The following is an 18180-nucleotide window of genomic DNA, read 5'->3' as shown; positions in this document are numbered from 1 at the left end:
GGTACTTCCCCTATTTCCTTGTATTTTATGATGGTACCCCACCATTTAAAATATATAATGGCACTCTCCCTATTTCCTTATATTTTATGATGGTGCCCCACCATTTAAAATATATAATGGTACTTCCCCTATTTCCTTATATTTTATGATGGCGACCCATCATTTAAAATATATAATGGTACTTCCCCATTTCCTTATATTTTATGATGGTGCCTCAAGTATATAATGGTACTCCCCCCATTTCCTTATATTTTATGATGGTGCCCCACCATTTAAAATATATAATGGTACTTCCCCTATTTCCTTATATTTTATGATGGTGCCCCAAGTATATAATGACACTTCCCCCATTTCCTTATATTTTATGATGGTGCCCCACCATTTAAAATATATAATGGTACTTCCCCTATTTCCTTATATTTTATGATGGTGCCCCACCATTTAAAATATATAATGGCACTCTCCCTATTTCCTTATATTTTATGATGGTGCCCCACCATTTAAAATATATAATGGTACTTCCCCTATTTCCTTGTATTTTATGATGGTACCCCACCATTTAAAATATATAATGGCACTCTCCCTATTTCCTTATATTTTATGATGGTGCCCCACCATTTAAAATATATAATGGCACTCTCCCTATTTCCATATATTTTATGATGGTGCCCCATCATTTAAAATATATAATGGTACTCCCCCCATTTCCTTATATTTTATGATGGTGCCCCACCATTTAAAATATATAATGGTACTTCCCCTATTTCCTTATATTTTATGATGGCGACCCACCATTTAAAATATATAATGGTACTTCCCCTATATCCTTATATTTTATGATGGTGCCCACCCATTAAAAGTATATAATGGTACTTCCCCTATTTCCTTATATTTTATGATGGTGCCCCACCATTTAAAATGTATAATGGTACTTCCCCTATTTCCGTATATTTTATGATGGTGCCCCACCATTTAAAATATATAATGGTACTCCCCCCATTTCCTTATATTTTATGATGGTGCCCCACCATTTAAAATATATAATGGTACTTCCCCTATTTCCTTATATTTTATGATGGCGACCCACCATTTAAAATATATAATGGTACTTCCCCTATTTCCTTATATTTTATGATGGTGCCCACCCATTAAAAGTATATAATGGTACTTCCCCTATTTCCTTATATTTTATGATGGTGCCCCACCATTTAAAATATATAATGGTACTTCCCCTATTTCCTTATATTTTATGATGGTGCCCCACCATTTAAAATACATAATGGAACTCCCCCCATTTCCTTATATTTTATGATGGTGCCCCACCATTAAAAGTATATAATGGTACTCCCCTCATTTTCTTATATTTTATGATGGTGCCCCACCATTAAAAGTATATAATGGTACTCCCCCCTTATAATTTTTTAGGATATTGGGTTGGGGATATGTGCCGTGCCCTACCCTCTACTAGGACTCTGCTTATCCATGTAATTTTGCAATATGTAGCTTGGGTTACAGCCCACAGCTGCCTGCAAACATCACTAGTGAACTCAGGTGTATTAAAAAGGGGGTCACAAGTTTGGTAATTTCATTTTTGCAAAATGGCTGGTTCATTTACATTCCTTTACTACCCTTAGTCAGCCTTAGTCTAATGGGGCTGTTGTAGGGTTGTTGTCACATTCACCTTGGCCCCTTCCCTCTCTCTATGGAGTGACTAAAATTTGTCAAAAAGAATCACTTTGTTGTTTTAAGGCCATAGGATTTTGGACTACGCCACTGTTAATTTGAATCTCTAAAGCCTGAGTTTCTTGCACCCCCCACCCACCCACACACACACTAAAAAATATGATAAAACGGAAAATTAATTTTCGGGGTGTTTCGAGAAGAGCACCCTTCAAAAACAAAAACTAAAAATGAGTCCTAAAATGCATCGAGTGCGGGAATCCGATCCGAGAAGATAATTATTTTTACCTGCGGTTAACCTGTGGTTTTTGAAGTTGTCAAGTTGCATATTTTTTAACGAATCATGGATGCTGTTTCAAAAGTACCTTTTAATAAAAGTAGCCAATCTGGATGCGCGTTATAAAAGGCAAGGAGTGAACGCCATCTTGGATACCGTATCTGTCAGATTTATTCTGCATAGGAAACAGGTGAAGTGAGCGAAAAATTGCTGCAATGGTCACTTGAACGCAATAGAGCGTCCATCGGAGGGATACCGCAAGCAAATCGACACACAGAAACTGAATATGAGTGTTTCTGTTGGAGAAATTATCACGTTAAATGTGGGTGGGAAACGGTAAGAAGATAGAACATTTTTCGCATTTCCACCGTTTAATTTTGCTATATTTGATTACTGAAGAACTTTATCTGCTCACAATAGGAATTACTTTATTCTTTTTGAATTACATAGTTAATGGATTTCAATGAAAAGAATGATATTTAAGATAAATATTTGGGTGTGCGATACGACGGGACAAATGTTTTGTCTTGTATTATGACATGTTTGGTCAACATGAAGGCATGTTTTTCTTCTATGATGGCGATAATTGAATGTTGGCTTTATATATATATCATTTCAGTCAATTCTCTGAAAATATTTCCTCTATTTACCACCATTGTGTATATTCTGTAGTTTGGATTTAGGAAGCATATTACCTTACTTGTTCTCTTCTGTTATATGTCTCCTGTTCGGATTTTCGCAAAACGCAGGTGTATTTTGGCTATATCTAAGAAAGATTCAAGCTTTTGTCGATCAAGCTGATTAAGCAAAATTATAAATGGAAAACATGAACCTTGAGTTTAACTTGATCGTACGAATAAAAATCATGGTTTGAAATGCAAACATGTTGATATTTGCAATTTCAGATTTTCTACCTCCAAACAAACCTTATCATGGATCCCAGATTCTTTCTTCTCAAGGTATGAATCCAAAATGATCACCAGATTAATGGTTATCAACATCACCTGCGATAGTCCTGTTTTGAATTCCACCTTTCCGCTGACACAGCTCTAAGGACTCATGTATACAGTGCAAGCCCTACCACCCAGATCACCTTTACCTTTAACCTTTAAATACAATAATTGCCACTAGCGAGCTAATCCGGCAATGAGGGGCAGCGTACCAACTACCCATGCACATACTACGGTTGATAATAAATAAATAATAAATAAAACAAAAGAAACAATAAATGAATGAATAAATAAATAAATAAACGTAACAATTCGATAAGATGATGAGATAACAATACACATGTACATGGGTAGTACATCACGAATCAAGATCCACAATCCAAGGGATTCTCGCTAGTATGTGTGTGAAATTTGTCTCAAACTGAGATTTGCACTGTATTTATGCGTCCTTAGTCCAAATGTCCAGCAGGCAATATTAAAATTTGAAACTGGATTATATTCTTTGTATTCACAAATACCTCATATCATAGACGATTCACTAACTTTTACAGTAGTTTGTGAATTTTACCTGAATACATGGTAATAAAGTTGATATTATTTGACTGTTTGTCATTTCGGAGTTTATTTATCATTGCCATTCATTGCTTTTATTGTTGTTGTTTTATATTTCACAATATTTTACACTTCATTTTGTTTTCCAGCTTGATGAGCGGCAGAATTTCTTCATTGAGAGATGAAACAGGAGCTGTGAGTCTACAAATTCCACTAATTTCGAATTTTTAAAAGAATAGTTTTGAGTAGCCTTAAAACCTGTTATGCCTGTAAGATAGTGAATATTGCACAATAATAACCTGCAGTGCAGTCACAGTGGTCTAATGGCAGAAAAGGTCTTTTGAGTAAGAATAGTCCATCTTGAAAGATCAATACTTACGATATATGTTCTTTTTTGTTCTATTTTTAGATATTTATAGATAGAGACCCAGATGCATTTGTTCCCATCTTAAATTTTATGAGGACAAAGGAGCTAGATCCAAGGTAAAAGAGCATGCCTATGCTTACTTTTGTATATAAGTAAAATAAATATAAATAGTTTAAAAAATGAATATATTTAGAAAACAGATACCACATCAGAACCAGGAATCAAACCCAAAACAAAGTGGGAGGCAAAGACAATACAAAGGGATCTGTCAACTGTCTTTATTAAAAGTCCCCGTGTGTTTTGCTAGTAGCATTCCACCCTTAGCAACCCATCATGATCACTTTTTTCATCCCTGCGTTATCATTTTCCTTGAAGGGGTCTCGATTTGAGGGTTATCAAGCATGAAGCAGAGTTCTATGGCATTACCCCTCTAGGTAAAAACTTTTATCTAGATCTATTGAAATCTATCGGTGTCTGCTTTCTTTTTATCTAAATTGTACCCTAGGTTTATCCACTTTTTATGTTTTTATGTTTAGTCAAGCGGATCACTCTTTGTGAGGAAGTCTCCTCCTCTAAATGTGGCGACGTGCTCTTCCATGGCTATCTTCAGCCACCAGGTCATTATTTATGAAGTAGCTACAGTTATTCCTAGTTTAATTAGTTCTTCATCTTTTTTTATTTTTGAGAAGGTAGCTGTTTCTTTACGCAAACTTGTAATATCAATGCACAGTCTTGAATAATGGGGCAATCCATCGTCTTTCCAAAAATAGCAGTTAAGTAATGCTCCATGTAAGAACTAGGCAACCTGCATGTATGTTTGGTATAAAAGAAAGATCCCATAATAAAGCTTTTTGCCACAGGACATTGGGACTTTGCCTAGTTCTCACACAGAGCATTACTTAAAAGGCACTGCTTGTTAAAATGAAGTTGTTGGGCTCTCGCACTTTCACTAGTGGCCCGACGTCAGCTATGGCCCCACCATGCAGCATTAGATCAACTTAGGTACCCTGATGGTAATATTTGAGAGCCTTATCCTCATAAACTGGTTTTTTGTTTTGTAGAGTTAACCCTACCGCAAAGGGATTCAGTCGCATCATTATCGCACCACAGCTCTGTCTCAAGCATGTCAAGCACGGTGACAAAAGAGTCGTGTACCCAAGACTTGAGGATCAGGACCTCCACTTATGACTCCAACTATACATCTGTTGGTAAAGACTCCCACTTACTATGAAATTACTTGTGCCTCTGAGTAATGAGATAGAGCCCTCCTTATAGGGTGATTCCATATTCCTTTATTAGTGGAAGCCATACACAGCAATAGCCCAACTTAAAGCCGCATTGTCACCAGTTTACTTCCAGAGGTCCAACGGAAACCTCAACCGTTAAAGGACAAAAGAATCTATTAGAATCTGAGATATTAAACAGGAAACTTCCAGTTGACACACTGCTTTCAATAATTTGAAATATTTTTTTTGCATTTTCCGTTAAAAATCATTGGAGGTTGTTACGTAATCTATTGGAAGTAAACTGGTGACAATGCAGCTTTAAGAGACTGTTTTCAGGGACAGACCCTGACCCACCAATTTTGACTTCTGTTGATAAGTTCTATATATAAAGTGTCTTTCACTTGCCCTTGGGTTGTGATTAAGGTTAATGGTGATTTGTCCTGTAGATGTGAATCCTCGTAAAGCCCTGATTGTCAGTGGCCATCATGGGATGATTGCTGTCGCGTTTGCTCATTGTGTTGTGTGCTACAAGTGAGTGCTATTGACTGTGACATGTTTAATGCCTTCAATGTTTAGAATAAATGTTATTCACAAGCTCAAAGGGCTGTTGATAAATTAGACAAACAGCACAAATCTTCCTCGATACATACAGTTCCCTGATCTATAAAATGGTAAACAACCCTTTTTGAATATCAAACTTTTTTTTGCCTGTTTGAATATCTTTTGCAAACAGGAACCGTTTCAAGATGAAGGCAAAGGAAAACTCCCCCTACACCAGGGGGACAGATATTGCACTAAGGCAAATTAGAATACAGAATTGTTAACAGCACCTAAAGACAAGAAATAGTGCTATGAGGGGGGAATAGGGGGTCGGGGTAGGGAAAATCAATACTTTGCTGAGTGCTCAGCTCCCCTTTTTCGAGTGCTCTGTTGTCCTTGTTTTGTTGTCAACCATTTCTGAAGACACACAGATTTTAGGTAATTGATGTTCACTTAGGTTAAAAGACACCGCAGAATGGATAATGGTCTTCACTTCCCCATACCTGGAGCGCTCCATAGAGAGAGTGGCACTGAATGCTAAAGTAACTGCTGGATCTTTAGGGGAGAGGATGGTGGCAGTATCTACAGGTAGAGCTTTATTTATCAATGATATTGATGTTGATCATGTTTTTTTAAGAGTACAAAGATGCTGCTGATGGTGTTGTTAATTATGTTAATGATGAGATAGTGGAGATGGTACAGATAGCAATGATGAGAACAATCATGATGGTGGTAGTGGCAATGATGAGAACAATCATGATGGCGGTAGTGGTGATGATGAAAACAATCATGATGGCGGTAGTGGTGATGATGAGAACAATCATGATGGCGGTAGTGATGATGAAAACAATCATGATGGCAGTAGTGGTGATGATGAGAACAATCATGATGGCAGTAGTGGTGATGAGAACAATCATGATGGCGGTAGTGGTGATGATGAAAACAATCATGATGGCGGTAGTGGTGATGATGAGAACAATCATGATGCCAGTAGTGGTGATGAAAAGAACAATCATGATGGCGGTAGTGGTGATGATGAGAACAATCATGATGGCAGTAGTGGTGATGATGAGAACAATCATGATGGCAGTAGTGGTGATGATGAAAACAATCATGATGGCGGTAGTGGTGATGATGAGAACAATCATGATGCCAGTAGTGGTGATGATGAGAACAATCATGATGGCGGTAATGGTGATGAAAAGAACAATCATGATGGCAGTAGTGGTGATGATGAGAACAATCATGATGCCAGTAGTGGTGATGATGAGAACAATCATGATGGCAGTAGTGGTGATGATGAGAACAATCATGATGGCGGTAGTGGTGATGATGAGAGCAATCATGATGGCAGTAGTGGTGATGATGAGAACAATCATGATGGCAGTAGTGGTGATGATGAGAACAATCATGATGGCGGTAGTGGTGATGATGAGAGCAATCATGATGGCAGTAGTGGTGATGATGAGAACAATCATGATGGCGGTAGTGGTGATGATGAGAACAATAATGATGGCGGTAGTGGTGATGATGAGAACAATCATGATGCCAGTAGTGGTGATGAAAAGAACAATCATGATGGCGGTAGTGGTGATGATGAGAACATTCATGATGGCGGTATTGGTGATGAGAACAATCATGATGGCAGTAGTGGTGATGATGAGAACAATCATGATGCCAGTAGTGGTGATGATGAGAGCAATCATGATGCCAGTAGTGGTGATGATGAGAACAATCATGATGGCGGTAGTGGTGATGATGAAAACAATCATGATGGCAGTAGTGGTGATGATGAGAACAATCATGATGCCAGTAGTGGTGATGAAAAGAACAATCATGATGGCGGTAGTGGTGATGATGAGAACATTCATGATGGCGGTATTGGTGATGAGAACAATCATGATGGCAGTAGTGGTGATGATGAGAACAATCATGATGCCAGTAGTGGTGATGATGAGAGCAATCATGATGGCGGTAGTGGTGATGATGAGAACAATCATGATGGCAGTAGTGGTGATGATGAGAACAATCATGATGGCGGTAGTGGTGATGATGAGAACAATCATGATGGCAGTAGTGGTGATAATGAGAACAATCATGATGGCAGTAGTGGTGATGATGAAAACAATCATGATGGCGGTAGTGGTGATGATGAGAACAATCATGATGGCGGTAGTGGCAAAGATGAGAACAATCATGATGGCGGTAGTGGTGATGATGAGAACAATCATGATGGAGGTAGTGGTAATGATGAGAACAATCATGATGCCAGTAGTGGTGATGAGAACAATCATGATGGCGGTAGTGGTGATGATGAAAACAATCATGATGGCGGTAGTGGTGATGATGAGAACAATCATGATGGCGGTAGTGATGATGAAAACAATCATGATGGCGGTAGTGGTGATGATGAGAACAATCATGATGGCGGTAGTGGTGATGAGAACAATCATGATGGCAGTAGTGGTGATGATGAGAACAATCATGATGCCAGTAGTGGTGATGATGAGAACAATCATGATGGCGGTAATGGTGATGAAAAGAACAATCATGATGGCGGTAGTGGTGATGATGAGAACAATCATGATGCCAGTAGTGGTGATGATGAGAACAATCATGATGGCGGTAGTGGTGATGATGAGAACAATCATGATGGCGGTAGTGGTGATGATGAGAACAATCATGATGGCGGTAGTGGTGATGAGAACAATCATGATGGCAGTAGTGGTGATGATGAGAACAATCATGATGCCAGTAGTGGTGATGATGAGAACAATCATGATGGCGGTAATGGTGATGAAAAGAACAATCATGATGGCGGTAGTGGTGATGATGAGAACAATCATGATGCCAGTAGTGGTGATGATGAGAACAATCATGATGGAGGTAGTGGTAATGAGAACAATCATGATGGCAGTAGTGGTGATGATGAGAGAAATCATGATGGCGGTAGTGGTGATGAGAACAATCATGATGGGGGTAGTGGTGATGATGAGAACAATCATGATGGCGGTAGTGGTGATGATGAGAACAATCATGATGGCGGTAGTGGTGATGATCAAAACAATCATGATGGCAGTAGTGGTGATGATGAGAACAATCATGATGCCAGTAGTGGTGATGATGAGAACATTCATGATGGTGGTGGTGGTGGTGATAAGAACAATCATGATGGGGGTGGTGGTGGTGATGAAAACAATCACGATGGTGGTAATGGTGATGATGAGAGCAATCATGATGGCGGTAGTGGTGATGATGAGAACATTCATGATGGCAGTAGTGGTGATGATGAAAACAATCATGATGGCGGTAGTGGTGATGATGAAAACATTCATGATGGTGGTGGTGGTGGTGATAAGAACAATCATGATGGGGGTGGTGGTGGTGATGAAAACAATCATGATGGCGGTAATGGTGATGATGAGAACAATCATGATGGCGGTAGTGGTGATGATGAGAGCAATCATGATGGCAGTAGTGGTGATGATGAAAACAATCATGATGGCGGTAGTGGTGATGATGAAAACATTCATGATGGTGGTGGTGGTGGTGATAAGAACAATCATGATGGGGGTGGTGGTGGTGATGAAAACAATCACGATGGTGGTAATGGTGATGATGAGAGCAATCATGATGGCGGTAGTGGTGATGATGAGAACAATCATGATAGCGGTAGTGGTGATGATGAGAACAATCATGATGGCGGTAGTGGTGATGAGAACAATCATGATGGAGGTAGTGGTGATGATGAGAACAATCATGATGGCGGTAGTGGTGGTGATGAGAACAATCATGATGCCAGTAGTGGTGATGAAAAGAACAATCATGATGGCGGTAGTGGTGATGATGAGAACAATCATGATGGCCGTAGTGGTGGTGATGAGAACAATCATGATGGCGGTAGTGGTGATGATGAGAACAATCATGATGGCGGTAGTGGTGATGATGAGAACAATCATGATGGCGGTAGTGGTGATGATGAGAACAATCATGATGCCAGTAGTGGTGATGAAAAGAACAATCATGATGGCGGTAGTGGTGATGATGAGAACAATCATGATGGCGGTAGTGGTGATGATGAGAGCAATCTCGATGGTGGTAGTGGTGATGATGAAACAATCACGATGGTGGTAATGGTGATGATGAGAACATTCATGATGGCGGTAGTGGTGATGATGAGAACAATCATGATGGCGGTAGTGGTGATGATGAGAACAATCATGATGCCAGTAGTGGTGATGAAAAGAACAATCATGATGGCGGTAGTGGTGATGATGAGAAGAATCATGATGGCGGTTATGGTGATAATGAGAACAATCATGATGGCATTAGTGGTGTTGATGAGAACAATCATGATGGCGGTAGTGGTGACAATGATGTATTGATGTTGATGATTGGTACTGAAAATAATAAATGCTGCATACAATTTTCACTATGATGATGATGATGACAATAAGCCAGTTCAGAGTTTAAGGAATGACCTGGGAAGAATGGTCGAGTCTGACCTATCAGACCAAGATCTATCGGAAGTAAAGATTTCCCATACAAACCTTTGTATTTTATGCGTGATATGGGGTTTGCAAACTAGCTTCAAAATGCCATATTTTACAAAAATATCGACCAAAGTTGAATGCAATCTGAAGAGGAAGTATGAGTCTTTAAGTCTTTAATTGATCAAGACAGTATTTTGCTGTACTGTATGCAGCATTTTCCATGTTTTATCAACACTAAAGTATTTCTTCAGATATCAGAGAATAAGACCTACATCTGATCACACTGAGGTGAAAAGTTTGTATTGTAAAGCAAATACATGAATATCTCTTAGAGTTTTGAATAGAGAAAGGGCATACAGTGTTGTAAACATGGCAATCGTAGAGGAGGGGTTAATCTACAGTATTATCATTGCTCATGGCTAAGGCAATTTTTGTATAATAATCATCAGAGAACCATCGCTTTAATGAATCATACCTTAGGATTCATGTCCTGTTTTGGTGAATACCTATGCAAAATAGAACTTTATGGAGCCAGTTTATTATACACCCAATATTGCTCGAAAAGTACAGAGGTTTGTATGGGGAACGATTGACTTGCGGTGGATTTTGATCCCCTTAACCCATTCTTCCCTGGTCATCCTTAAACTCTAAAATGGCTTATAGCAATCATGATCGTGATGTGCACATTTGTTGGTCATTTATTTCCTTTAAATACTCACATTGCAGGCTGCAAAATTCATTTGTGGAGTTTCACCAACACTGAGCATGGATGTGCCAAGTTTGAGATTGGTAAACAAATAATTATGACATATTTTTATTATGAGCAATCGAGATTATAGAAAGGCCAACATACTTTAGAATGTGCAGATATCATTTATGCTGTTTAAAGTAGTGGCCAGATTATTACTACGCTGAAATAAGCTGCTGACAGAGCTTTACTTTCTCTTTAATTTTAACACTTTACTTGCCAATTTGCCTCTCCAGGTTTAAACCTTGCTCATATGCTTCAGTGGCAAGACACAACATAAACCAAAATGATAAAAATAACCAAAACTGTAAATACAGGTGCAACACTAGTGCAAGAGAAACACTTTATGGAAAAGCCTCTAGGTTACTAGGGGCATAGTCTGGGTTTCTGAGTAATTAAATGCCATTTTTTTTGGTGAAGTTGCAAGCACCGCCATCCATTGATTATGACAGCCCAATATGGAGCGTTTGAGAATGTCTGATGGTGTTTTGTTTTTCATTTCAGGGACATTTGACCTGACAATGCCTGTAGATACCCTCTTCTTTATCGGCAGCCAGTTAGTCGGCACAAGTCACACTGGTAAAGTGGGTGTTTGGAACTCCATGTCACAGCATTGGCAGGTGTGGAAATGCTCTAACATTGTCCCTTCTATTATATTCTAAAACTCAAAGCTTGGCACATGTGTGCGCATGTTTTGCAATTATAGTTTCACAGCTCAAATTTTATTCACCGAAGCCTTCTAGTAAAACCTGTATTGAATAATTAAACACAGACTTCAAAATTAATTTAACAATGGGCTTTTATTTTAAAAAAATGTAACCTTTGAGTACTTTTTTTTAGTTCTTTTACCACCCTGGCATTGTAATGCTTGTAGATGTTGTAATGTTCTCAGATCCAAGATGTTGTACCCATATCTAGCTATGACAAGGCAGGGTCGTTCCTTCTTCTTGGATGCTCCAATGGTTCTATTTATTATATTGGTAAGGATTGCATTTCTGGTGTTATGATGGGGAGTTTATGGGTATTTGTGTGTGCGTGTGTGTTTTAATCTTATATTATATGTTATTTGATTATTTACTCATTGATTGATGCTGTGTGGCAAAATTGGCAAAGTGCTATAGCATGCAGGGGAAGGTCTAGGAGAAATGGGGTCTGATGGTTCCGTCCATAGATTTCTTTAGCTGAAACATGATTTTAGTATTGTTTGGATTAAAAGTGTGTGATGTTTTTTAATAGTGCAGTAAATAAATTTTTTCTTATCTTTCCAGACATGCAGAAGTTCCCTCTGCGTATGAAGGATAATGATTTACTTGTGACAGAATTGTATAAGGACCCCAATGGTGACATGGTGACTGCACTAAGCATGTACCTCACACCCAAAACCTGTATGTACCCTACCCCACCCGAAACGCGTATGTACCCCACCCGAAACGCGTATGTACCCCACCCAAAACGTGTATGTACCCTACCACACCCAAACGTGTATGTACCCTACCACACCCAAAACGTGTATGTACCTACCACACCCAAAACGTGTATGTACCCTACCACACCCAAAACGTGTATGTAACCTACCACACGCAAACGTGTATGTACCCTACCGACCCAAAACGTGTATGTACCCCACCACACCCAAAACGTGTATGTACCCCACCACACCCAAAACGTGTATGTACCCTACCACACCCAAACGTGTATGTACCCTACCAACCCAAAACGTGTATGTACCCTACCACGCCCAAAACGTGTATGTACCCTACCACGCCCAAAACGTGTATGTACCCTACCACACCCAAAACGTGTATGTACCCTACCCCACCCAAAACGTGTATGTACCCTACAACACCCAAAACGTGTATGTACCCTACAACACCCAAAACGTGTATGTACCTACCACACCCAAACGTGTATGTACCCTACCCCACCCAAAACGTGTATTTACCTTACCACACCCAAAACGTGTATGTACCCTACCAACCCAAAACGTGTATGTACCCTACCACACCCAAAACGTGTATGTACCCCACCACACCCAAAACGTGTATGTACCCTACCACACCCAAAACGTGTATGTACCCTACCACACCCAAAACGTGTATGTACCCTACCACACCCAAAACGTGTATGTACCCTACCACACCCAAACGTGTATGTACCCTACCAACCCAAAACGTGTATGTACCCCACCACACCCAAAACGTGTATGTACCCTACCACACCCAAAACGTGTATGTACCCTACCACACTCAAAACGTGTATGTACCCTACCACACACAAAACGTGTATTTACCCTACCACACTCAAAACGTGTATGTACCCTACCACACCCAAAACGAGTATGTACCCTACCACACCCAAAACGTGTATTTACCCTACCACACCCAAAACGTGTATGTACCCTACCACACCCAAAACGTGTATGTAGCCTACCACACCCAAAACGTGTATGTACCCTACCACACCCAAAACGTGTATGTACCCTACCACACCCAAAACGTGTATGTACCCTACCACACCCAAATGTGTATGTACCCTACCACACCCAAAACGTGTATGTACCCCACCACACCCTATTTAGGCATGTCTCTAGCGACAGGGGCTCATAAGTAGGGGCAATCAACTTCCCCATGTTCTGGTACTATATAGGTGTCACGGCGTTTCCTAGGATCAGGCTATTTTTAGACGCGCGGATGAACCAATCAGATTCAACTTTTGTGTTGCCGTTTTGGCTGAGCTCAACTGCACGCGCAGTCTCAGACAAGAAATTATGTTCTCTCTTCGTAACTTTGACTTTTTGTTGCTCTCTTTTTTAATATGAATCCAATCCTACCTATGACTTTGAATTCTAGCTTGCAATTCTTTTGGTATATAAACAAAACCAACGGATGATAGATAAAAATATATTCTTCCTAACTGCAATTTGCGCGTGCAGCCTAACGTCAAAGTAGCTGATTGGCCCGTTCGTGCGCGCGCGTCTAAAAATAGCCTGATCCTAGGAAACGCTGTGACATTTATATAATACAGATGATTGCCCCTATTAATGAGCCCCTGCTAGCGATTGTTTTTCTTTTACTATCTCCTGGTTGTTTATTTTTCTCGTTCGTTTTCTGGTTTCCAGACCTTTCTCGCCACCCCCTTCCCCCCTCGGAAAAAATATTTTTGTTATTGATGGCTCGTCTTGCATTTCCCTTAGGCTTGAGTGGGAACTGGATCGAGATCGCGTACGGGACAAGTGCGGGAACCGTGCGGGTCATTGTCCAACATCCCGAAACAGTCGGTCAAGGACCTCAGCTGTTCCAGACCTTCACGGTCCACAGGAGTCCCGTTATCCGGGTTATGCTGAGCGAAAGGCACCTCGTGTCTGTGTGCAGCGAATATAATCACGTGCGGACGTGGAATGTCACGAGGTTTCGTGGAATGATTTCCACGCAACCAGGATCCACGCCTCTGGCTTCATTCAATGTAGTATCACTAGAAGAAACAGATTCGCATCCAAGCTATACAGCAGGCAACGCATTAGGTAACGCTACGTTTACAATCCGGTCACACAATGCTTTCGATATGCTACGAAATACCGCTCCACGTTTATTAATGTGTAACGCAATCCTGGCATAACGATCATGCAACGTACCCAATGTGTAACAGTCCTGGTAAAACAGACCCATCCAAAGTGTAACGCCATTCTAGCATAGCGGTTTTGTAACGCACTCTCTGTCACAAAATCCCGCCATAATTTGAACTTCAACGAGACTCGTTGACTGTGTGTGACACAAATCCTACTATTAGGTATCCATTGTTTTTTTTTTTACCCAGGTCCATTTCTTTGAATTGTGTCATTTTGCTTTGATGATTTTACCATTCGTTCTTGTTATCCAGGTCAATTACTTTTAATGTGTGTCATTTTGCTTTGATGATTTCACCATTCGTTCTTGTTATCCAGGTCCATTCGGTGACCGTGATGACCAGCAAGTGTTTATTGAAAAGATCGTCCCGGACACCGACCATGTGCATGTCCGGCTTTCGTCCACTGGAAAGAGGTCAGTGGCTCGGACAGATACCCTTTTAGGTCCCTTATTAATATTGCCTGGCTTTACTCTAGGTGCCTGGTCGAGAGACACCCTACGCTAGACACGACTGTCACCCCCCCCCCCCCCCTTATAGGTTGACAGTCTACCCCACTACCCCTTCCCCAGGCTGGCCACACTCCCATAATTCAAACTATATCGACTTGGTGGCACTTTCACTATGTCTAAGACCAACCGACATAGCTCTCATTACATTCTCCTTATTGTTTGGATGAGGAGTGCGTATCACACAGATGGGAGAATTGCTATTTAAAGGAATAAAGTTTCTATCTGTTGATTCGTAGGATCTGCACCATACGCTCAGTGGACGGTAGCAACATCTCGTGTTACTTTGTACATGAGTGTGATGGGTCCAGTCGCATGGGGTCACGCCCTCGACGCTACCTTGTCACGGGTCACGAGAACGGCAGTATTCAGGTATGTTTATGAGAACGGCAGTATTCAGGTATGTGTATAAGAACGGCAGTATTCAGGTATGTGTATAAGAACGGCAGTATTCAGGTATGTGTATAAGAACGGCAGTATTCAGGTATGTGTATGAGAACGGCAGTATTCAGGTATGTGTATGAGAACGGCAGTATTCAGGTATGTGTATGAGAACGGCAGTATTCAGGTATGTGTATGAGAACGGCAGTATTCAGGGATGTATATGAGAACGGCAGTATTCAGGGATGTATATGAGAACGGCAGTATTCAGGGATGTATAGGAGAACGGCAGTATTCAGGTATGTGTATGAGAACGGCAGTATTCAGGTATGTGTATGAGAACGGCAGTATTCAGGTATGTGTATAAGAACGGCAGTATTCAGGTATGTGTATAAGAACGGCAGTATTCAGGTATGTGTATAAGAAAGGCAGTATTCAGGTATGTGTATGAGAACGGCAGTATTCAGGTATGTGTATGAGAACGGCAGTATTCAGGTATGTGTATGAGAACGGCATTATTCAGGTATGTGTATGAGAACGGCAGTATAGGTTAGATAATTTTGAAGTAGTTGAAACAAAAGAAACCCGAAAAAAGAAACCAGTTTACTTCCGGTCGATGATCTTTAACGAAAAACGCAAAAGATATTTCAAAATCGTAAAAGCAGCGTGTCTATTGGAATTTTCTTCGAGGATGTGACTGATAATTTAGAGCGGATGGCCTGAGCGGATTCTAAAAGATTCTTTTGTCTGTTGTTTCCATCGGCCCTCCGGAAGTAAACTGGCCCCAATTGCGAATTTGTATTATCGTAGTTCGGCGGACATTAAGGCAGCTCTCGGAGGGAGGGCTTCAGTTTTCAATCTTATCAAATAATCTCTTACTTTTTATTGTCTGTCAGATGTGGGACCTGACGACTGCGCTCGAACAGCAGGCAAAGCTAGCTGGTAAGGATCAGAAGTGCGATATTCTTCGCACTTCTCAGAAGCTCCTGTGTCTTGGGACTGAGAAAAAACCCTCCCCTAATACCATTGCATGTGAAACTCTATGCTGCCTTGAAGCCCCCGTTTCTGCGGGACAGAGGCGAGACCCTTACCCTAATTCCCTTCTCCTGCCTATTTCTTCATATCTAACGCATATAACTTATTCTTCGTAGAAGCCCCCTCCTTATCAGCGGGACCAACAGAGGGCGAGCTTCTCAAGACGCTAGAACAGTGCGATTTGAGCGCTTCACGGTGCTCAACTCCATCCTTGTCGCCAGCGACCTCAGTCATTCAGACAAATGACCTGCTCGGCTCACGCATGAAGCTCTCGCTCTCCTGCCCGAGTCTGACGGAGGAAGAAACGGAAGAACCCGCGCATCCGCGAGAACCGCTGCGCCGGCGAGATCACACGCACACGCGAGAACTCACGCCGTCACGAGAAGGCTCCATTCGTGCGCGATACATGATTTCGCAATGTTAGTACAAGTAGTATTGTAGGGACAGTTGAGCTGCAGATTTGGGGTGATCCCGCTGGATGTTATGTGAAATAGTCAATGTGGCATTTGGGCTTGTTTTGTCTTTGTTTAATTCTAGTAAGTCACTATAAAAATGGATTTTGTTTTAGAAGTTCAAAGGTATAAATAAAGTGACTTACCTTGGCTAACGCCAAGTCGGCCGATATCCCGGATTCGATATAAGCGCCAATGCCTGCAAACAACCTCTAAATCGAAACTCTTGCAAAATTATAAGTAAAATGTGTTAGAGTAAGAAGAGAGCTTTTGTCTTTTGAGAATTGGTGCGCATATCGAACTTGGGACCATTTGATGTTTGATTGTTTTCCCTCGAAACATCTGTCAGTCTTCGCTTTATTGATTTTTTTAAGAGCCTGAGCCTTTATTGATTTGGGGTGGGGATGGGGGTGGGGATCAGCTAGCCCCCCTTTCAAATATCAAACGGTCCGTTCTAATGCGCTTACACTTTTAGATTCATTTGTGATAGATGGAATAAACAGATAATAGAGTTTTTGTTGTTAAATATTCTAAAGAATTAAAATTTCATTTGAGACGATGAATATTCTTTCCTGTGCATATCTTTATCAAACCATTTTTTGGAAACATTGTTTCGTTGGATGCTTTACCGTAACTGGAAATTTTTTTACGTAAATATGCACATGTTTTCACTGTTTCTCAGTTTTACCAGGACCCAATGAACCAATGAAAATGATCCTCTTTCCTCGGCCTTGTTGTAATACCTTGTTTATCTCTCTTACAGGAAAACGTATCTTCACCTATAGCCAGTAACCAGTAATATCTCTACAGTAACCTCTACTTCTGTCGAGTCATCTCTTGTAACCTATCTTCACTGTTGTCTTCTTTCTGGCGTTGTCTTCATCTCGGTGATGTCCTCTACATTGTTCGAAATGTTTTGTAGTTTTAAAAGGCATATTTTAATACAAGAGCTGCGTTGTTTGAAATGACTGAGTATTATTCCTACACCAATTTCTTCGCTTCGTAACCTAGTTATATCTGGGTTTTAGATAAACAGTTTTTTGTGTAAACTTGTGAAACACAACAACATTTCAAGTGAATGGTTCTCCTGCAGTGTGGTCACACCCTTGTGACAACCAGGGCAAGTCTTTCAGGGAAGCATTTTAGCAACACACAAAGGAGGACAAATTATGGGAAGAAATCTTAAAGCAACCTAAAATTTAAATCTTATGCACTATTATCCGAATTCAATAAAAAAATACATCCCAAATTATATGTATTTCTGTCCATTACAAAACAAACATGCACCCTTTTCTTAAAATTTGTTAACAAATGCAAGAATTAGTTACAAATTATATCCATGTACCATA

The 18180-nt window shown here is 40.4% G+C and overlaps 1 protein-coding gene across 2 annotated transcripts; it reads left to right on the top strand.

The window, feature by feature from the left end:
* The first annotated feature begins 2056 nt into the window (after window positions 1-2056).
* On the top strand, window positions 2057-18061 carry LOC5520816 (BTB/POZ domain-containing protein KCTD3). Of its 2 annotated transcripts, XM_048729701.1 has the most exons (19): window positions 2057-2293; window positions 2863-2916; window positions 3609-3654; window positions 3869-3942; window positions 4202-4260; window positions 4363-4443; window positions 4888-5034; window positions 5499-5583; window positions 6050-6180; window positions 10812-10874; window positions 11338-11453; window positions 11726-11813; window positions 12102-12218; window positions 14027-14353; window positions 14774-14870; window positions 15203-15335; window positions 16241-16286; window positions 16496-16798; window positions 17595-18061. In XM_048729701.1, coding segments are annotated over exons 1-19 (2019 nt in total). In that variant the 5' UTR covers window positions 2057-2243; the 3' UTR covers window positions 17597-18061. The 2 variants fall into 2 exon arrangements, with proteins under 2 accessions (XP_048585658.1, XP_048585657.1); XM_048729700.1 differs by having other exon boundaries at window positions 2058-2293; window positions 16496-18061.
* The last annotated feature ends 119 nt before the right edge of the window (window positions 18062-18180 follow it).

Source organism: Nematostella vectensis, chromosome 7 (genome assembly GCF_932526225.1).
Source record: "Nematostella vectensis chromosome 7, jaNemVect1.1, whole genome shotgun sequence".
Lineage (NCBI taxonomy): Eukaryota > Metazoa > Cnidaria > Anthozoa > Actiniaria > Edwardsiidae > Nematostella > Nematostella vectensis.
The sequence above is the reverse complement of the archived record's forward strand: the minus strand, read 5'-3'. Positions and strand labels throughout refer to the sequence as shown.

Bases quoted from the DNA above. Each gene is read 5' to 3' on its own strand.
- LOC5520816 (XM_048729700.1), top strand. From the start codon at position 2,244: ATGAGTGTTTCTGTTGGAGAAATTATCACGTTAAATGTGGGTGGGAAA. The intron at 10,875-11,337 runs GTAAACAAATAA...TTTTCATTTCAG, and splicing joins ATGTGCCAAGTTTGAGATTG to GGACATTTGACCTGACAATG. The intron at 11,814-12,101 runs GTAAGGATTGCA...TTATCTTTCCAG, and splicing joins TGGTTCTATTTATTATATTG to ACATGCAGAAGTTCCCTCTG.